This window comes from Theobroma umbraticum, unplaced genomic scaffold (genome assembly GCF_002168275.2).
Source record: "Theobroma umbraticum cultivar Fairchild unplaced genomic scaffold, ASM216827v3 scaffold_147.0, whole genome shotgun sequence".
NCBI lineage: Eukaryota > Viridiplantae > Streptophyta > Magnoliopsida > Malvales > Malvaceae > Theobroma > Theobroma umbraticum.
In genome coordinates this window covers 7,491,246-7,513,934 of record NW_018397259.1, presented here as the reverse complement: position 1 = coordinate 7,513,934, position 22,689 = coordinate 7,491,246, and the positions used below count along the sequence as shown (strand labels likewise).

The window sequence follows — 22,689 nt, the reverse complement described above, 5'->3', positions numbered from 1 at the left end:
ATTTGTATCAGTACTTTGATTAAGCTTTAATAAACAACAAAGATCGTTTTATATATATAAATTTATTTCTTGTGCCTACTTTTTATTTCATTTTATCAAAGTAGCTCCCAAAGAGTGATTTTCTTTTACAATAAATTTTTAGTTGATAGGTTTAAAATTTTGCATAAAAAATACTTAAAAAGTAATCATATAAAATTATAAATTTATATATCATAAATTTTATATATATAATAAAAAAATTTAAAATAAAAGTCCCCAGTTGCACCACCTTAGCTCCGCCCGAATGCTTCTGGTGGACCATTGTTCTCTGGACTTGGCTTTCAAATCTCAAGTACTCAAAATGTAATAAAATATAAAAGTTAGCAGCTTAGTGTCATGATTGCAATAGAGAAACAATGGATTATGTTTAAAATGCAAAAGCTTGTATAATATTATAATTTTTTTCATTATTAATTATAATATGTCAACATATCACATCATTATTAATTATAATATGTTAATATAATATCATGTGGTTAAACTTATCAAAATGGACATGGTCCATTAGGCTAGCTCATTCTTATTGAAAGTGAGGTAAGTTGGTTTTGAAAATTCAAACTCATATTAAAATCGAACTTAAATGGACCAACCCATCTAATCAGTGGGTTATCTTAGTTGGGGCGAGTCAGTCATATGGGTTTAAAGAAAAAACTTAAATTAATAATTTTATATATTATATGCTTATGTTTATGAGATTATAGTTTGTGTTAAAGATTAAAATTTTATTTATATTTGATGTAATTTATTTACTTATTTGTATTTCGTGTAATTTATCTATTTATAACATATTTTTATTATTTAATTTATGCATTAAATTATAAAATAATTTTATTGATAGGGAGCTTTTTTTTTTAATTCAAGCAAAAGTAATGTGGTATATCTATTATATGATGGTATTAAATTTACATTGAAGTTCAGATTAAGCGTAAGCACAAACTCATTGAATAGAAGATTAGTTACATCTACATTGCTTAAATAGATCAAAGATCACAAACCATAGATCCCAGTGTGTTCAGTTTAACAAGATAAAAAATGCACTTTCAATAAAATGGCTGCTATCAATGTCCTTGTGCTTGATTTGGCTTATGCACTTAAGGCCACATGATACATGACATTGAAGCCATTTAGTTGTAGAACTCTACAAGGGTGGCGCACGTGTGCTATTCTAGCTGACCAAGATCTGATTTGACATTAAAGGAAGGTACTTTACCCATAAATTGCCATGAGATGACACTGAGATGGTGTCATTTTTAAATTTCATTAATAGAGAATTTGTTAAGTAAAATTGTAAAAATATTTTTTTTTTTTAAAAAAAGAGTTGATTAAGTCCAACTTATGGGATAGCAAGGGTCTGTTGAGTTAGAGTTTTGATGATCCATGTGAAAAATGAACTAATTTGGTGTAATTTATATTTTTTCTATCCACAAGGGTTTGGGTTAGATTGGGTGGGGTTAGTTTATATTGACATTTTCACATATAATATAAAATAATAAATAATATTTTAATTATTAATTATTAATTATAAAATTTTATTTGATTCACAATCAAAGTTTAATAACTTATTGACTTATTTAATTTAAAATAAAAATATAAAAATTTAATTAAAAATACTAAAAATATAAAAATTTATTTAAAATTTTTTAAATAATTTAAGAATTTTTTCAAATATTGTACATTTTTTTTATTCCGAGAACCAAGAGCCTGTTTTTTATTTTTATTTTTATTTTCAGTAGCCAAAACAGAGGAAGTTGCTAAGCAAATTACAAAGAACGTGCAAGAAAATCCATTAAACCAACTCCGTTTTCAATATTTCTTTTCCTTACCCTTCGTAAACAATCCAACCTCCTTTTCCTTCAGTGGTTATTAAAATCTTGTCCCTTTCTATTCCCAAAGAACCTGGTTTCTTTCAATGGCTAAGACGGAGTCAGCAGCAGTAGGGGAAGAAACAGAGTTAAAGAAGGAACTGGGAAGGGTGGTGAAGACGATTCTTGAAGAAGATGATATCGGATTGAAAACAATTGAAGCTACGAGAATCTTGTGTAATTTAGCTGAACTGAAGCTCAAAAAACCTGTTGGCCTTGGAGTGGATGACATGGTTATGCCTGAGAAATTCAAGTGTCCTCTTTCAGGTGAAATAATGGGTGATCCTGTTGTCTTGGCTTCTGGCGAGGTTAGACTTTAAGGATCGACATTTTTTACTTTTTCTTTATCATGCTTAAGACTGTTTGAATTTTGGCCGGCTTGTTTAAATTTTTTTTAGCCTATGGCTAATTATTTTTTATGTTTTTTTTTTCTGATTTGATTGGGAGTACATTGAGTTTGTGAAAGGGAATAAAATAATTATTCTGTAAAAAATAATAAAGTAAAAATAAAATAAAATAATTATTATATAATTTGGTTTATGAAATGAAATAAATTAAGAATTGTTATCATTAAACATTGAATTAGAAAGAATAATTTTAAAATGATTCAAAAATAAAAAACAAAATGATAAAATTATCTTTTATTATAATAAAATTTATTTTAATCAAAAATAAAAATGCTTTTTTATATAATTTAGAAAAATTTATATCAAAAGAAAAAATTACCTTTTACTATAATTTAATAATATTTTTTATTTTTAAATCTTTTAATTTCTATTTTAATTAAAATTTTAAAAATTTAAAAATTTATTATTAAAATATTAATATGATTTTATTGTTTAATTTCTTTTTATTTTTTTCTCTGCTTGCATTTTTCACTTTTTAATCTTTTATTTCTATTTTTATTAATAAGTTAATAATTTAAATATTAACATTTTAAAAATAGATTTAGTGTGGAATTTTTAACACCATGGAAGGTGGATAATAAAAATTAAGAGATTTTAAGGAATAGTTATTCCAAAGAATGGATATCCCTCCCTTCAAAACCAAACCAAATGGAAAAAAAATAATTTTTTGAAGAATATGGTGGAATGGCTTAGCCATTCTCGCGTAACAAGTTGTAAAGATTTTCAAATATTGAGTTGTCCTTCATTTTAGAAGGAAATGAATTTGATGAATTTGATGTTCGGCAGACATTCATGATTTTAATTAGGTTGAAATTCTCAAAAAAAAAAATTTGTTTCTTAGCTAGCTACATTTCAATAAAATAATCTGAGCCTAAATATTACCTTTTTTGAAAGAGATTGTCATATTTAATTCTTGATTTTTGTTTTCTTCTCAATCATCTGCATTAACAATATCTTACTGATTTCAGACTTATGATAGGCCTCACATCCAGAAGTGGTTGAGTGAAGGTAACGTAACATGCCCTCTGTCCAAACAAGTCCTTTCCCACACGATCCTCACCCCTAACTATTTGGTGCGAGAATTGATTTCAGACTGGTGCGTACAACGTGGCATTGCACTGCCAAAATCCTATCAGGATGTTGATGGAAATATGAATACTGAGGTAGACCAAGTTCATTTGAACTCATTGCTTGAAAGGATGTCTTCTTCCCTTTCTGATCAGAAGGAAGCTGCTAAAGAGCTTCGGAGACTAACAAAGACAACACGATCATATCGGGCAGTTTTTTGCGCGTTTACTGATGCCATCTCTAGACTGCTCAGTCCACTGCTACAAAGCAAGGTTGAGTTAGACCCTAGTGTCCAGGAGGATTTGATCACAACAATTTTTAACCTTTCAATTCATGGAAACAATAAGAAACTAATAGCAGAAAATCCTATTGTCATCCCTGTGCTTATTGAATCTATGAAGTTTGGAACCATTGAAACAAGAAGAAATGCTGCAGCTGCTCTATTCTCATTATCTGCGCTCGACTCAAACAAGTTCATCATTGGAAATTCTGGTGCTCTTGTGCCTCTCCTCCAACTCTTACATGAAGGGCATCCATTGGCAATGATCGATGCTGCCTCAGCAATATTCCGCCTATGTATTTTATCTGAGAATAAAGCAAAGTTTATTGAAATAGGGTTAGTGAAGGTAATTTTGTGGAAGATTGAGGATGGTATAGTTGTTGATGAGTTGTTGTGCCTTCTTGCTCTACTATCTACAGAGCAAAATGTTGCTGACGAATTTGGAAATCTTGATACTTTGCATCGGTTGCTTCAAATCATAAGGGATAGCAGTTCTGAATTAGCTAAAGAAAATTGTGTTGCAATCTTATACAATGTGTGTTTGAAAGACCTGACTATGCTGTTGGTTATCAGGGCAGAAGAAATTAAAAAGCATACGTTAGCTGAACTTGCAGATACAGGGACTGCAAGGGCTAGAAGGAAGGCTAATGGCATCATTAAAAAAATACATAAAGTTTTTCCGACTATGCAGAGCATGAGGAAATAAACTAAAACAGAATTCATATTTGTACGTTCTGTTTTTTCATTTGACATAATATGCACCAATTCAAGCTCAGTTACTTGTTTAAAAATTTTACATGTCTAAACAAATTCTTATATACTCATATCAAGCAAGCTTTAGTCCAATTGAGGCTTATAGATGAGCAAAGGATATAGAAAAGTTTATCATCCAGTGAAAGTTGTACTTTTTAGCATATCTGATTCGTTATGAATTCTTAACGCTCTTCCCTTCCTTTCCATTTCCTTATATAATCTAATTTATATCAACAATATAGACTGATTTGAGTGCCAACATTGAATTGATACCTGGTTTATGTTGTTTTTACTGAAAAACAATAAAACTTTGAAACCCCTAATTTTCATATAAGGATAGAAAGATAACTTAATTAGTTTGGTGAGTTATTGATAAATGTTTTCAAACCTTTTCAATTTATTGCTTAGAAAATTTATATTTTATAAACCATTAAGTTTATTTGGAAGTAAGTGGAAAGAGACAGCCTATTGGGTGTGTTTGGAAAAAAAAAACTTCTATTAAGAAGGCATCAATACCTAACGGCCAAAATGCATTCTACTCAACAAGAATAAATATCTATTTCGTGGGTATCGATATCTAAGTACCTAGAATGCCCTGAAAAGGCATTTTATATGAAAAGTAGCCATTTCTAAAAATAAAAAAAATATTTTTATGTTTTTGAAATTTTAAATTTTTTTTTTCAAAAATTTAAAATTATTTAATTTTTAAAGTAATAAAAATTAAGTATTGAAATTTTATTGATTGATTTGTCTGTTTTCTTATATGAATTATAAATATTATGTTTGATTATATTTATTATAAATATATTTAAATTCATCAAAAAAATTATTATATTGATTCACCATATTGGACTTCCTTTATTCGTTTGATAATACTTAAAAATGTTAAATCAAGAAAGGTAAGTTATGTTAAAAGGAATTTTTGATTTTTTTTTCAATGAAAAAGGGTGAAAATTTCAAATCAAGTTTGATAGCATTAAAGAGTAAGTTGCAATTGGAGATTGTATTGGTTTTTAAGAGTAATCACATTACATCAATGTATTACAATTTTATATTAAATTGGTATATTTCAAAACAAACATTTCATGTATCTATTGTAAGGTTGCAATCCTCATACCAAACCCTACTTTTCTTTTTTTTTTGTCTTTGATACCAAAAAAATCAATTTGACTGATGTTGATAAAATTATATGTTCAAAATAACAATAAACAAATTGAAAAAGTGGCAATTGATGTTGAAATCCAGTGTATACATCCTGCACTGAGTTGTAATTCCATCATCTGCATTTTTTCCCTTAATTTTAACATTCTGCCGTCAGCTTTGGAATTTGCATAAACAAATGAAATTTTGAACAACTAACACACTTGAACAGGCAAAGATTACCAACATCTACATGATTTATTTTTAATCAGAACTTTTACAAGCGCAAGAACTTCTTGCATCCGGTATTGGCTGGTGTAAATATCAGTCATTATCAAAGCATTCTTCCTTTCTTAAGAATCGTTTGTCGGTGACAACTATTCATTAACATGCATTAGCTTTTCACAGCTGGTGGCTGTTTTTAGTACATTTGACAAGTTATTCTAGTTCCTGAAATATTCAGCACTCATTCTTGCATTGTTTCCATCATTGGCATGCCTGGTCATAAACTCCTACCTCCTTCTGCAGTCCACCTTCATTTATTCAACTCAATTGACCATGACTTGTTAACAGTAAAATCAGATACCCGATTGATAATGGTTTCATAGCTTCTTTCTTGGGTAAAAATTTGCAAGTAACTGTCAATTCCAGAAGCATGTGTGAGGATTTCCGGGAAGTAACTTTGTACTTCTGGTCAATGTTGCTTGGATTTTTCATTTTCCTTGATATATCCGCATCTAACACATACTACCGACGTCGGACATAAACCCGAAGCTCACGCCGAAGCTAACATAGTTTCTGTCATGTATCTGATATTAACTTGGAATGTTTCCACAAAAAAGGCCTGCAAGTGAACATAATCTAAAGAATCCGATTACGAAAGCCAACTGGTTTTAAAGACAGATAAGGTGGTTTTGAGGATGGACTGTAATAAACGTATACGAATCTGGTAGACTAGAAAATGCCAACAACTGCTTGTTAGAAAACATGTTCGGTTTTTAAACAATATATAAACAATTATTAACGTAAATATAAATACACTTTAAATTATTACCCTTCAAAAATGCAAAAATATAAATACCCAGAAGTTAAAAATATTAGTATTTTTATAGTTTTAACAATAAATACACTTTCAAAAATAAAAACCAACAACAACCAAGTTGCATAAAATTTTCAAAAAAAAAAAAACAACAAAGTTACATATGCATGTTTCTTTCGCTTTAAATTATCAAACCCACATCGTAAACAAGGCCTTATTCAATAAATTTCTCCCTTTAGCAGAAAAGGAAAAAAATTTTGGGTCGATTTAATATCGTGTATTTATAGAAGTGAACTTGGTTAGAGACATTTTGTCGAACAGGTCAAAGACAAAATAAAACGAGGGACAACACTTACAGGTGAGAAACTGAAATACAGGGTTATTGAAATTGAAAATAATCCTTGTAATGGAAAAGGAAGGGTACCTCGTTGACTGCTGAATGTGATGATGAAACTCTATTACTTTAGTTTTGGCCTTTTCACTGACATATAGAACTGGAAGTTTGAACTGTTTTTCTTGCAGCAAGATGCCCTTGCGTGGCTCTCTCCTTTTTCCTTTTTTTTTTAAATTCAAAATCAGCCTAATATCTAATAAAAAATTTTCTAAACTAATTAAAAATTAAATTTTTATTTTTATTATATTTATTAAAATTTTATATTTTTATTTTAATTCATATAAATACAATTTACGATTGATTAATTATTATTACATGGTGTTCACGTGTCATAGTAAATGATAATACGACATATTAAAGTTATATAAATATTTTCATATTGCATATCAATGTCACATCAATATCTATAAAAAAATATAAATTGTATTTAATTAATAATACTTATTCAACTATTAATTATAAGAATTGATTTGATCAAATATAAAAATGTAATTGAATATAATAAAAAATAAAAAATTATTTAAATCTTTTTAAATAATTCAAAAAATATTTACAAATATTATATATTGAAAATCAGAATTTGAAAAAACTTTGCTTAATTAGAGTTTGACATATTTGAAGTCTAAATTTTATATTTATTAATTAAAGTACTGAATATCTAATATTACAAATAATTATTTTCAATGAATAGAAAAATCTATCCTAAGTAGCTTCACCCATGAAGACACGAACAAGTATGCATGCTTTCCATAAGTACTTAGACTAGTTTATAAGATGGAAAATGTTAATATTCGGTTCTAACAGAGGATTGGTTCAATTAAGTAGTTTGTTAGTCTTAATCACTGATGGTCGGTTCAATTAATTAGGTTTTTTTCAATGAATTGAATCAGTTGGATACGTAGGCAAGTGGAATCAAACGCATAATTCAGCTTACTATAAATTCATCATTAAACAAAGAACAAAATCATCATTTGACAGCCATTTCTCACTACAAGCTTGGTTTAGTCAAACATGATGAAACAAAAAGGACTACATCACTACACTAACTACATCTTTTCCATATAAACATTCCAGGGCAGAAGCAGAAGCAAATTTCTTCCTTCAAGCTCAAAACTCAGAACCTTCATGTTGCACAAGCTGGTACCAAGCATGAGAAGAGTCCTGGCATTTTCTTCTGCATGGAACAGCCAAATAAACCTTGTCAGAAAGAGAGAGCTTAACCAAAACCGTCAAACTATGGGCAGCCTCTCAGCCTGCTACTATCATCTTGGCCCAAGAATGTAAGGGCTCAAACAAGTTTCCAACCTTGGCTGGACCAGACTAGCCAGCCCAATGCAGACCTGGACTTAGAAATAATAATAAAAAAACCCTCCCTTATAATTAATATATGTATTGATGGCGGGATTTGAGGAGTTTGTTTTCAAAGGGACGGAAAAAGACCTCCCATCGGAAAAAATGACTAGTGTTTGACAAAGAAATCAATACGTGCCCGACCATGACTCTTTGAGGTCCATGGCAGAATCAAACAGAAGCGCCAATAATATGGTGATTTCGTGAGGTGAGGAACTGAAATATGTTTCTTTATTACGTGATCCCAAGTAAACTGGTAGGCATTGAATATTTAATTAATTATCACTTCCATTAACAACTTCAATAAGATTTACAACAAGAGTTTCATTACTATTTTAATCTAAGTATGTTCTAGTTGTATGCAGTTTTATTTGACTTGAGCTTGAACAATCATGGCTAAATACATATATATATATATATATATTATACACAAAAGAAAAAGAACCCATCTTGAAAGAAGGAAGAAAAATTAGATGGAAAGGGACTTACTCGCTTGGAAGAGTGGAGGAGCTCAGGGGGGATTTTGTAGAGATCTTCATCAACAGGTTTGGGTGGTCTCCTGGGAGGCACGGCATCATTTTTGAGTTGCTTACCACTGTTGTTATTATTATTATTTGAAGTAGGCACGTGGTGGGGATGTTGATGCTGGTATTTCCGTGGTGGTTCAGTCACGTCACAAACTCTCCCTGCCTTCTTTTGCTCCTTAACGTGCGGTGCTCGCTTCTCTCTTACCCTACTCACCTGCTAAATGCCACCACAGACACCATTATTGTCAACATTCATAATAATAACAATATCCACCCTTTGATATCATCTATTACATCCTTGGCTTGCATTCCCATTCTCCTGTTCAGAATTGTGTCGACGTCACCCCTAACTATCTGATCTCAACCATTCGTACATTTACATTGTGAACACTCTTTACCTCAAAGTTAACACACAAAATTTACTCTATCGCCTTGTTCACGTGATCACTCCAAATATGTTATTTTACAACCAACCCCTAGGTGTACAAACAGATAAGTTAATTTACTAATAAATGTTGTACGAATGATGGAGATTAGACAGTTAAATGCATAGACTTTTGAAAAAAATTTGTATATTGCAAGGAAGTTCAGTGTTATCAGAATGAAAAGTCTAAAACTAGAAAGGCAAAAGTTTCTTGCAAGATTGCTTGATTAGAGCAAACGAGTTTCCAGGAAAGGTGCTTGGAAGAACATTTCAGCTTTGGCATTGCTGCCTATGTTTCTGCAAGAAAAGTTGCCACAAATGGGCTTGAAGACAGATTTGCGCTTTACTTACTTCTCTATGTCCCCACTGTACAAAAAAATGACAGTTAAACAGTTCTGCAGATATACCAGAAGTGACTTACCAGAAGTGACTCATTCTTTCTTTTGTTTCAAAGTTCGGATTTTTTTACGTTGCACCAGTAACTAAAGAAGCCGAGAGCAACAAATCAACAGTACAAATATGATAAAGTCGGGAAATAATTAATAATAATAATAATAATAAAAAAGAGCTAACCAACCTTTCCAGGAGGAGCAAGAGTACGAGAATGCTTCCTCGAATCAACAGCGTACAAGTCAGCGGGGACATAAGGATTAGATTCTCCTGATGAAGAGCTGAAACGAATCAAACCAGCTTGTCTAGCACATTCAAAGTACTGAGTTATAGGCAGCTCATTTGCATAGTCCCAGTCTCCAAATGCTGGTATCTGCCCACTTCTCTTGCAATAATCCTAAAGAATTAAAAAGAAGAAGAAGAAGAAGAGGAAAAGAACAAAATCCCACCACAGAATTAGCTTTAAAGAAGAGATTCAAGATTCAAAGAAAATGAAAAAAGAAAATAAAACCTACATCCATTGTGGGGTTGTTTGTGGCTGTTGCTACCTAGGAATGAACAAGCCAAAGTTGTAAAGGTGGGAGGGGAAAGAGATTGGACTTTGAAGGTTGTTTTTAAAGAGAATGAGAGCAAAAAGGTGAAAAAAGAAAAGCTATGGGGATTCTCAAGAAAGCTACAGAAGATATAAATTCTATTTCAGAATTACACAGAAGAAAAGGATCTACAGATAAAGATAGAGTTCAGCTCTTTCCTCTTGTGGGAACGCAGTTTTCGGAAAAGCAGCAAACAGATAAGCAGTACTCGGAAAAAAATTGCAGGAGTGTATAAAAAGATAGAAATAAGAGGGACAGTAGTCTACTATTAGGTGCTTGCTTTGTCAACTTTTTCTCATTATAATATATGACGAAACTTTATTTCTTTTGTCCAACCTTGATCCCATGCTTTGCATTTTTTTTGTATTAATATTTCACTATTTTCTATGTTTCTTTTAAAAAAAATTTTGGGTCTTTTTTTTAATAGTTTCACGCGGCAAAGTCAGGAAATGGGGCCCTTCAGAATGCAGGGAGTGTTCACAGATCACTTGGACTTGGGAGTTGTTAACTGTTAGAAAAAGTGGGTCAGTTTGCAGCGAACTGAAAAGCCATTTTTTTTGAGCTATCAAAGATTTGTTCTTTTATTTTTATTTTTTGGACCAGAAGGGTTGTCAAAGATCTGGAAAAAGCTTGAATATTGCATGAATAATGGCTGTAGCCAGTGGGCAAATGAGCTACAGTTGCTCTTTGGTACCTGCAGTAAGTAGCTGATGTGGAATGAGAAGGGGAAGTGCTTCACTGAGAAGTTTTGTCAAATGGTCAAAGTTATACCCAACCTGATTTTGATTTTGTCTTCTGAATGGAGGATGTAGGATATTTTTTGGAAAGTTTGGGGCAAAAGAATGAACTGGCTAAGACTATTGAAAATTTTGTCCCTATGTTTGGTCTTAAAGCACTGACTGTAAGATATGAAATTATGACTGTGTTGTCATTCCTTTCTCACAAATAGTAATGTTCACTCCATTCAAAGCTCTTCCACAAGGTAGGACCTTCATTATAAAGAGTGAAGTCTACTCCATTTAAACTCTCCATTTTGACTTTGGCATCCAATAACAGATTCAATTTTGCAAGAGCCAAAAAGGATAACAAAAAAGGAGAAAAGGGTATTTCCACTTGTTTGTAAGTGCTCTTTGTACAAAACTTTCAAATTCTTCTGTCATATCTCAAACTAGATGCCAAAGCCACTAACCCACTGGCCAGACCATGACAAAAGAAACTGGTTTTCCTATGGTAAAAGCTTATGAAATTTTGGTTTTTTAAATAGCATTTAACATTATGATAAAAACAGAGGATTTTAGAGACAAATTGAGTTATCTGCTTACTATAATTTTGCAGCAGAAAAGGTTTCTTCAACTCTCAACCTTTGTGCATGGTTTTCACCCTTTAAATCATAGGGAAAGAACATATGTTTGCTAAGTTAAAGCACAACATAATTAATAAATCATAATGTATGGCATTTCCAAAGGAACATTACTTAATTTCGGGTGATTAGAGATAAGGTGATTAGTACATTGTTTGCTGTTAAACCATCCGAAAAGATCATGAACAAAAGAGAATTGCAGCACTGCAACACTGGCCTCTCACTGAGTAATTTTCACTGTTCACCACTTTTCTTTTCAGGTCAATACACAATTTTAAAATGCCAATGCCTGAAGCTAAAGTGAAGTCCCAGGCTCCCAACAAAGCTTTTCATTTACAGCAAAAAATGTCCTCATTAGCAAAACCCTACAACATTTTACCTACCAACCCTTTGTCAGTCAATGCTAAAACTTAAAAAGATGTAAAAATTGCTACCTTGTTTCTTTTCTTTTTTTCTTAATAACTAAGAGAAAATCCTTTTACATTTATAACCCCAAAGTTCTAAACCCAAAAAACCAAGAAAATTTTCTTGGACATGAGAATTTCTTCCCTCTTTTTCTGTTGGGGGTCTTGACATGAGAGATATAAACTTTCATTTTTTCACGACAAATGGGAAAACAAGGGAAAAAAAAGGCAGAAGTCTTTTTCTTGGCTCAACCTACAGGGGGACTAACCTCGTGGAGTGATATATGGTGTACCTAATGTTTTGACTTGGAGCAGAGAAACCCACCTAGGCGCTTGTGCAAGGACCAGATGCCACCTGCCACAAAGGTTCAAAAACGCCACCATGTCTGCCGCAGTTAGGCTTGACTTGGAGTGGAAACTCCCCCAATGAAAAACAAAGGCAAACTTTGACACGGAGGCTTGGGAAGTCATAATACTGAGTGGAAGACATGGTATAAAATCAGACATGTAGCTGATCAGTATTTGTTGTTTAGCTCCAAGGTAAATGACGGTGGGGACCGACCACGGGGTAAGAACTTGAGTTGGGAGTGGAAAACTAGTTCACGTGAACCTCAATACGAAGGAGAAGAAAGGCAGAAAGATTAAAAAGGCCATGTTACTCAAATCTATCAACGCAGCACACAATCCACCGGAAATCATTTATATAAACTCATGGTGACAGATAAAAGAAATAATTAAAATTCCCATATTTGTTCCATCTTAAGTAAGGATGGAATCCAACAAATCTATAGTTAGTTCATACAGCATGTTGTTTTAGGAATGGGAGTTGGGTTTTTTCTTGGTGAATCGCAACTGTCATTTGAGATGTTAAACACCCTTTTTCTATTAAAGTAGGGAAACTCATTTTCAAATGACAACAAAGCACCAACCTTGGTGTACATTTTGGTGGGGTTTGGTTCTTCCCCATGCTTTACTTCTTTATTTTTCTTCATTCAATCATTTATTGAGATAGGACCACAATCCAAGGCAATGAAAGTGCCATATAAATGATGGACAATATGCCAACTTCTTTATTTTTTTTTTAATTTCCAACATCACTAATTATTTTTTCTTTCAATTCCAAAAGAAAATTAACTTTTATTTTTAAAAGAAAAAAGGGTAATGTTTGGACTAAAATATAAAAATTTAAAAAATTTACGATTTACTATTTAAAGTAGTGTTTGGTTGTAAGCAATTATTGGTATATGTTTGGCATAGTATATAAAAAAAAGTCATGCTATTTAAAAGGATTCATATAAATTCTTATTCTTTTAATGTGTTCACTCAAGTTTTTTTTATTTTTATTTTAAGTCCAATAAGTGTTTATAACTACTAATTGATTAAATGTTGTTGATCAAATTATCAGTTATCATTTCACTTGATGTTGACGTATCATGCTGACATATTATAATAGATGATAACGATGTTATGTTAATATATCATTTTTCACATTACACGTCAATGTTATGTAAATATAAAATGATAAATGGTATTTTAATAAATTATTATTAGTCAATCATTAATCATAAAAGTTTATTTAATTCAAGATAAAAATACATAGACTTAAATGAATGTAATAAAAAAATAAAAATTTATTTTAATTTTTTAAATAATTTAAATTTTTTTTCAAGTATTACGTCTATATGTTTTTTCTTGATTGTCAGATTATATGAACAAAATTTTATATTATTTAAAAAAAACAAATAATTAACAGTTGCACATGATTAGGCCCACATCATGGGACTTGGGTCATTGGATTAGGCTCTTTGCTTGTGTTACCTCAGCTTAAACAATATCCAAAGCCCATAGTTAATTGTCAAAAATAAAAGGCCCAGATATCAAGATGCAAGCTCGACACATCATATGAATTAGGCCTAGTTCTGAAGCACACTTCAATGAACCGAATTAGGCTTATAAATCCCATTTTGTTTATTTGGTAGAAAAATAATATGCTATTAGACTACTTATTTTATTTTAATCCTCACATTTCATGAGAAAATATTTTTTTCTTTTAGTATTTTTTTTCCATTCACTTGAACAAATAAACTATCCCACATAAATTAGTAATTTAATTAAATATACTTTGAATGTTTTAAACAGAAGTTTATAATATAATAATTGAATGTTTGTATTCAAATTTAATATAATATCAGCATAGACGTTACCTTGTACATTGATTTTGATAGATTTTTTGTTTGTGCCTGCAAAGTAGGTATCCAAATTTACAAATTGGATCGAATCATGATGGAGTCATAGTCCAATTAATTTTAAAATAGATATCTTTCTTTCAGCAAAGACAAAATAGTTAAGAATTAGTCTCTCTTAAAAATTCCTCTGACATACCATAACTTGACATTGCAACAAATAACTATACCCAAATAGTTGTAGGGTATATACTTTCTTTTCCCACAGAGAAAATAGCTAGAAGCCTATATCTTATTCACTTCCATTCCACATTTATATGTGGAGTTAGCATCAATCTTTGAGCTGACTGCAATGTTATTAGGTGAATTAACACCGTGGTCATCAAATTAGTCAGGGGCTAGCCACTGATATTAGAATTAAAGAGCTTATACCTAATTTCATAGTTATTGCTTACCCAATTAGTTTGAACTGATATATGCATGTGAATGGTAGCTGTGCAGAAGTAAATAGCACACCAAATCTGTTTCTTATAGGATTCCAAGCACCACAATAGAGCCAAAGTGTAACCATTTGTCAGCTTCAAAGCACCCTATCTTGTATGTATGCAGACAGTAGACAAAATATCAGACTATTGGGTTTTAGGAAAAGAAAGTTAAAGAGCAACAAGATTTAAAATCTGTTGGCCTTAGAATAAGCCTAATGAAAACAATGTAACAGTGAGTTATAAATTTGAGAGAATGTACTAGCACTCTTCATAGCACAGAGATTGGTAGGGGATCATCAAAAACAGCATAGAGCAGCAACCAAATTGAATTGAATTCTCTGTTTTCTGTCATGGAATCAACGTAAGCCAACTGATGGAGATGGTCGTCAAAACTTTCAATAAAAACACTATGAACCAAACTAGATTCAATTCAAGGTCCCTGCTTCGGCTGCAAGTTGTCTATTCATCAGGACCGCAGGATCCAGTCTGCCCAAGCAATCGATCAAACAGTACCAGCTTGTTATTTAAGATTTCTCATATTATAAAGTCTTGATAAGTCTGAATCTTAAAAGCGGTAAATACGTTTTGCGGTCCACGCAAATGAACATGTTCTTGAGACAAAAACTAGGGTCCACTTTTTATTGATTGAAAAGTAGCCCCAGTTTAGCTAGTCCAAGAATTGGCAGCTTATCATGTTGAAATGAACTAACATTAAATAAGACAAACAGGCCAATAAGAGATCTTAATTTTACTATACTAAACATTAAGCTTTGAGAAAGTGAAATCTAAAGTGAGGGAAAAAAGGCAAAAGGACTCTGAAATCAAAACTAGCAATGAAATCATAGATTGGTTTGAGTTTGATTTTTCTTAAATAGCTCAGACTCGGGCAATACTAATTTCTGCTTCAAGAGTGGTACGGTGTAGGTACCTTAGATTTACTTACAAAGGGTATTTCTTGTCATAAAAGAAAAATGAAGAACCAAGAAACAGGCTTTTGGCAGGATTAAGACTTGGTTTTTGATGAATGGCTGTAGCAAGACGAAACCAGTATGCAAAATGTGAATGGAGGTTTAAAGAAAAAAAATAGGAAGCCAAATAATTTTAAATGACATTTGCAAAAAGTTTTGTGACTTGGAGCCCACAGCTGTAATCATGATGCCCCTTCATAAACATATAGAAACACTAGGACAATCCTAGAAAGGGCAGGGACCGTTTTCCCATATGTTTCAGGCCTGCAATTATTGGACATGTGTTAGAAAACATAAATGAAAGTACAATCACTAATGGATAAATAGGGAGATGCAGTTCAAGTGCATCTATCAGTGGGCCGGCTGAGTAGAACGGTGATTGTATGATCAAACTGAGATAATATGGGAGGCGTTGCCTGGACCGAAGAAGAGGATCACTTGCTCAAGAAATGTATAGAGCAGTATGGCGAAGGGAAGTGGCATCGTGTACCTCTTTTGGCTGGTAATATTGGTTTGTAGTCTAAATTCACACTTCGTTAAGCTTAGTGGAAAAGGGCTAGCTTTGAATAAAACGAAGATGTGCATATCACTGGGGAGGGTTTGATTCCCTTCTTAAGCAGATGAATACACTTATTATTTAGATATATTTATTTTGTTAGGTATAGAGGGTGCTTGCCAAGGTTTTTCAAGATTATTTCATTCTTGAAATTATTATTCTTTCTCTTCTTTTTCCCTCTTTTTTCTCTTCCATTGTATGTCTGCAATAGTTGCAGAGAGCCATGTCAGGAATGAATATGTCAACCGGATTTACCACAAGCAGGTTTCAGGGGTACTTGGCCCCCTTCTTTATTAAGCTCAGTTAATTTTGAGTATTGTCCCTTTCAAGTCATAAATTGAAATTACTTCGTTTTCACTCGTAGGTACGATTCCTTTGCCTATGATTCATAGTAAAGTAAGCTGAGTGATTGTTCACGAGCATGTACATATTGAGTTTCACAGAAAAAATCAGCAAAAAAAAAAAAAAGTCTCTACCTGTCGATGAACGCTATGAAGTTGAAGTTGTGATATTATCAATTTCATGTTCATTTATTAATGCTTGGGTGTACTTTGGTGTTATCATTATAGGTCTCAACCGGTGCCGCAAAAGCTGTAGGCTGAGATGGTTAAACTATCTACGCCCAAACATCAAAAGAGGGAGTTTTGCAAAAGAGGAAGTGCACCTCATCATCAAGCTCCACAAGCTCCTAGGAAACAGGCAAGTTATTTTCTCCGTCGCTCTCTCTCTTTGTAACATGATAAAGTTACGAATGTAAAACTATGTATTGTCATAGGTGAATGGATTCATAAATAAATTCATCTAAAGGCATAGTATCACAGTAGCGCCTACTACTGGCAATGATGAGAATTCTCATGGGGAATTGCTTTTTTATTAACCTTTAATTTCATTTCTCATGAATGAAGGTAGCTAGGCTTAAGATTAAGAAAAACGTAAAGGTTATAAGTAAACTAAATTTGGCTTTATGTGCCTGATCATGGTGGTCCATGATTGCTGGAAGACTCCCAGGAAGAACAGCAAATGATGTAAAGAATTACTGGAATTGCCACCTGAGTAAAAAGCTCAATATTGCTCAAGAAACTGAAGAGAAGAAAATGCAATAAATGTGGAAATCGGACCCCAGCCACGAGGTAATGCGACAACAGGCTCAGTGAAACCAAGGAGCCGGATATTGTTCCAAATAGCCAGCCAACAATAGAAGAAAGCAGCATGTCGACGCCTTTTCACTTTGTTGAAGTTTCTCAACAAGGCCAGGGCTTGTGAAAGAAGACGACAGCAGCCTCGGCGTGGAGGAGCCTGGAATTCTTGGTGATATGCGAACGATATTGGCCAGTTTTATGAACTTAAATATATTGAGTAGTGATGAAGGCTGCGCGCAAATGGGATTGGGATGATTTGGTCTTAGACATGGATTTATGGACTGATTCAGTGTGAATGTGATTTTCCTAGTTAGTGGTAATCAATAAGCAGTTAAGTTAAGATAACATCAGAATTGTTAAATTCTTATTGCCTCAACATATGTACGGGGTGTTATATTTGGCTTGGAAGGACTTAGCTGCATGAATATTAGAAAAATAAATAAATAAAAAAGAGTGCGCCTACCGAATTGCCTTGCCTTTCAAAATTATGAAGGAATTCCTTCCGTGTGTTTTCTTGCCTTTGATGGGTGAAGTGGATGGTGCCAAGCAAATAAGATGTAGCGTGCATTTATCTGGCATGGGTCATTTCACCATTAAGCTTCTAATTCTCCTCAAAAAGCTAAGGCTATGCTCCAAAGTCGTCCCTCACTCTTTATGAAAAACTTCTTCAACTCAGGCAACTGGTAACGCCTTATCCTAAGTTCATTAGTAATGGCGCTGGCATCTTCTTTGGTATGACAACTAGCATTCACTTGGGCCTTTACTTTTCAAATTCAACAGAAGAATACAACTGGGGGAGTTTGCTAAGTTAACTCCTTGTAAAAGATGGTGATTTTTGGTTCTGGTCTCCTACTAGATCCGAAAAACCAGGGCATACAGGAGATCTTTCCGGAACTCTTTGGCCTCTCCAAAGGTACATTCAAATGTACTTACATAGAAATTGCATTCTTCTGTGTTAACAGCTAGGATTTGGAAGGAGGCTAGAAATAAAGCCCAAAACCTTGCTTAGCATAAACTGGATATGGTTTCCTAACCATGACTCTCTATACTTCTTCATAGGTTGGCAAATAAAGATAAACAAATCAAGTTCGATTTACAAAAGAGGAAATTGTGAGGAATAACTTTCATTAATAAGGGCATTTTAAAAATAACTATCAAAATAAATTTAATTATTTTTAATCATATTTAACTATGACTTGACAAAAATACTCTTAAAACTATTTTAAATAAATTAAATCATTCATCACAATTTTTCTCCTTTTGTGTTTCTGACTTCTCTCTCTCACCTTCCCACTCTCTCTAATTTTATCGATTTTTCTCTTCGGCATTCTTCTGCTATGCTCAGCTCTTGATTTCTCTCTCCCACGTTTTTAGATTTCTCTTTCCTGTGCTTTCAAGACACCAAGCGATGATTTTGATGTGCTTGGGTAGGTGGTTATTTGGATAATTTGATTTTTAGGTAGTTTGGATAAAATTAAAACTGTAAAATTGATCATAGATGTTTGAAATAGCTTTTAATTGGATCAATTTGAAACTTAGATACCAATAAACTCAAGAATTTGAAATTTATAAATCTAGGTCTTCAAAGGAAATTTTATTGATTTTTAGTCAAAATAGGTGTTTTAGATAAGAAAATTTATGTTTTGATTTATGAAAATTTAGCTAATACTATTATAATTATACAAGTTAAAGAGTTATTCCGTTTCTTGATTGATTTCTTTGATTTTAACATCTGAAATTATATATAAACTTGAAGCAGACTTGTTTCGCTATAGTTTATTAGATGATTGAAAAGGGCATGAATACTTTTTATAGTAATTTTAATCAAATTAGAACTTATATAATTTATTTTGTTAAACAGCTTACCAAACAACTTTAAATTAATTTTAAAAGTTATTATTTTTCATAAGAGCTTCATAATAGCTTTTAAGTTAAAAAAAAAAGCTAGATTGAACAGGCTTTAAGAGTATTAAAATAAGTTTGTTATTGTCAAAATTGGGATCATGAATAACTTAAATATGACAAGAGCTTTTTCACATGATCATACTTCCAGTAATTCATTTTTCTTTTTTATGAATTACAATTAAAGAATAAAGTAGGTCGAGGGATTCTATTATATAACAAAAAGGAAAAAGAAAGAAATACTAATAGAGAAAGCTGGCTAAGATTATTATTTCAGTTCAAATCAAACTTTGTAGCCTAAGCACTTTTGAACCCCAAAGAAAAAGGCAACAAGTTTTGACATAAGCACTTTTGTTTTTACTTTTCTATTGTCAAAAAAAGTAAAGAAACTTTCAACATAAGTCTTCAAACAAGCTAAGAATAAAAAGACCACATTAGAACCCCAACTCTTAGACTGTTACCATCACACAAACATTATTTCTCTCTCTGATCACCAAATCCTTTGCTTTTGTTCACTAATTGACATTAACCAAAGCTACACATCACAACAGACATTGAAGGTTTCTAGTAATTCCTCTTGTTTTTATTTGAGCCCCACTATGTTTTTGTTATTTATTTGTAGAACTGACTAAAATTCTACTTCTTTTTATAGGATTCTCTAAAAAACTCACTTATTTTGTGTTTTCTTTGACGGATAGGTAAATTTATTGGTTTTTAATTGATGAGTTAAAGAAACAATGAAGATAGTGTTTTTAAGGCATATCTAACATGTCACTTTTTTTAAGATTTTATTCACCTTACTTATCGTGTACAAAAAGTTACTAACATATTGTCACAACCCAAATCTCTAGCTATGACTAGTGCATGGGCTCAATAGGCATTGCCCACTAGGCTCAAGCAAGCCTCTCTATGTGAACCTGTTCATCAATTCATCTATCATATATCATTGTTTAATAGCCATAATTCGTAATTCCCAATCATAGTTTTCTCAATAATATACCATGGCTACTAAATATGTATATTTATATCATCCCAAAATAATGTTATCAGTTGTCAACTCGTGGCGGCATCATTAATCAAACTAGACATATAATGTTTACAAAATAAATCTCACAATTTACATCAAAGCATCCATGTACACATGCAAAAGGCCTTTGACTACCAATGGAGTGACTGTGGGTATGGGTACTACTATTGAATGTCATGGTAAATCTATGGAAAGGTGAGTATAATCAGACATCTCGATTTAGGTTCCAATTACTTCTAGATTTGAAAACCAAAACATGAAGTTGAAAAGAGTGAGTATAAACCCAGTGAATGAACAAAGGAAGGGAATAAGCAAACAATACTGAAGGTTTGATTTAACTTGATGCACTTTTGTTAGAAACAATGCAAGATTAAATGCTATGTTGTCATTCAAACCATTTAAAAACATTGGGGAGTTCCAACCTTCAACATTCAACACAATCACATTACTTTCTCAAATATCCTTACTCTATGTTGTATGTACATATGTGTATAAGTATTTATGTGTGTGTGTGTGTGTGTCTTTAAACATGCATAAAAAATATCTAGCTCACTCCTAAGAAGAGTAAACATTGTCTAATGCATGCAGCCACTTACCTCTACACAAGTCATGTGCACTCCCACACCGCACATAGTTATTATCGCCATGTGCACTCCCACGCCACACATGGCTATCGTGTCATGAGTTGTCCCACACCATACACCACCATTACTGTCATGTGCACTCCCACACCATACATACACGATTATAGACGTCATGTGCTCTCCCACACCGCACATGGCCATCACCATCAACAATCTAGTCGAGTCATTTGACCATACATCATAAGCCATAGCATACATAATAACATATAAATATGAATCTTTTCTTATCAATACCTTCCACATAGTTCATTATTTTAAGCCATACACATGGTTACACAATCCAATTTCCAAGGAAAAATAGTATCAATTATCATATGACTAGTTACAACATTCAAGGTTCTTCTCATATCACACACCATAATTCACATAATAGTTCTATATAATATTTCATACACATGGTTCATCTCATTATACATTTTGCAACATAAGGATATCATTCATCAATAGTTTGTTCCCATGCATATTTAAAGATGCAAATAAGTATATTCAAGTATTTCATTTGAATGCATATGCATTTTTTTCCAAAACATCTTATATGCAAGTTCACTTACCTTTTTGATGCCACTTTATAAAACCAACACCACTAAGATCTCAATCTAAGTTGAGTCTTGAAGTACCAATAAAACTTATATTTACCAATAAACAATAATAACCTCAAATATATCATAAAATTTGAACTTAATAATTCCAATAAATATATACTAGATAAATTACATTCTAACCTAACATTCAACCTATAATTCTAGTCTAATTCATAAACCCATTAAACTAACTATTTAAATTTAAGGTTTTCTTACCTTGGTGAGCTTGGGGGTATAAAAATCAATAAAACCTAATATTTTCAAGAAAAAGGAAATTAAAAAAAATAGAAAATAAATTGTAAAAATATAAGCTCATAAATTTGAAAGTTTAAAAGTTGAAAATTTATACCTACTAGCTTTAAAAATGAAGATTTGAAGCTAGAAGCGTTAATGTTCATAAAGGTGGAGTATAAATGTAAAATGAAGGAAAGAAAGAGAAATTTCTTTTCTCTCTCCTAGGGTTTGGTTGACAAAAACAATGGGGTTGAGAGCTACTAGTTGACTAAACAAGAAGAAGTAGAAAAATGAAGAACCAAGAAAAGAAATGAAAAGGAAAAGGAAAAAAAAGTGATTTTCTTGTGAAAAGGAAGGTGGTATCGAGTTGAAGAAGAAAACTAGGAAAGCATGTTTTTTTGGGGGAATGATGGCCAACCACTAAGGAACAAAAGAAAGGAAAAAAAAAAGAAATTATGAGGAACAACCTTCCTTGATAAGAGCATTTTAAAAATAACCATCAAAATAAATTTAACTGTTTTTAGCCATATGTAGTCATGACTTGACAAAAATACCCTTGAAACTATTTTAAATAAATTAAACCATTCATCACAATTTTTCTCCATTTGTGCTTTCGATTTCTCTCTCTCACCATCCCAATCTCTCTAATTTTATCGATTTCTCTCTTTGGCATTCGTCTGCTATGCTTAGCTCTCGATTTCTCTCTCTTACGCTTTTGGATTTCTCTTTCTCGTACTTTTAAGATACCAAGCGATAGTTTTGATGTGCTTGAATAGGTGGTTATTTGGAGAATTTAATTTTTAGGTATTTTGGATAAAATTAAAACTGTAGAAATGATCATAGATGTTTGAAATAGCTTTTAATTAGATCAATTTGGGACCTAGACACCAATAAACTCAAGAATTTGAAATTTATAAACCTAGATTTTCAAAGGAATATT

The 22,689-nt window shown here is 32.1% G+C and overlaps 2 protein-coding genes and 1 pseudogene across 4 annotated transcripts; 2 read left to right on the top strand and 1 right to left on the bottom strand.

The window, feature by feature from the left end:
• The first annotated feature begins 1,873 nt into the window (after positions 1-1,873).
• LOC110415795 (U-box domain-containing protein 9-like) lies at positions 1,874-4,362 on the top strand. Its single transcript, XM_089783454.1, has 3 exons — positions 1,874-2,209; positions 3,277-3,345; positions 3,445-4,362. The coding sequence occupies exons 1-3, from the start codon at positions 1,949-1,951 to the stop codon at positions 4,360-4,362; spliced, it is 1,248 nt and encodes a 415-aa protein (XP_089639580.1). The 5' UTR covers positions 1,874-1,948.
• Positions 4,363-7,889: 3,527 nt separating this feature from the next.
• Positions 7,890-10,600, bottom strand: LOC110415931 (ubiquitin hydrolase). Of its 2 annotated transcripts, none has more exons than XM_021427715.2 (4): positions 10,189-10,600; positions 9,861-10,070; positions 8,822-9,076; positions 7,890-8,156 (listed from the first exon to the last, which is right to left on the bottom strand). In XM_021427715.2, exons 1-4 carry the CDS (start codon positions 10,192-10,194, stop codon positions 8,106-8,108), a joined length of 522 nt encoding a protein of 173 aa, XP_021283390.1. In that variant the 5' UTR covers positions 10,195-10,600; the 3' UTR covers positions 7,890-8,105. The 2 variants fall into 2 exon arrangements, with proteins under 2 accessions (XP_021283390.1, XP_021283391.1); XM_021427716.2 differs by having other exon boundaries at positions 8,822-9,073; positions 10,189-10,594.
• A 5,360-nt stretch (positions 10,601-15,960) lies between these two features.
• On the top strand, positions 15,961-17,846 carry LOC110415438 (transcription factor MYB1-like; annotated as a pseudogene). The gene is made up of 3 exons (XR_016351131.1): positions 15,961-16,168; positions 16,792-16,920; positions 17,201-17,846. The product of XR_016351131.1 is annotated as a transcription factor MYB1-like (transcript).
• The last annotated feature ends 4,843 nt before the right edge of the window (positions 17,847-22,689 follow it).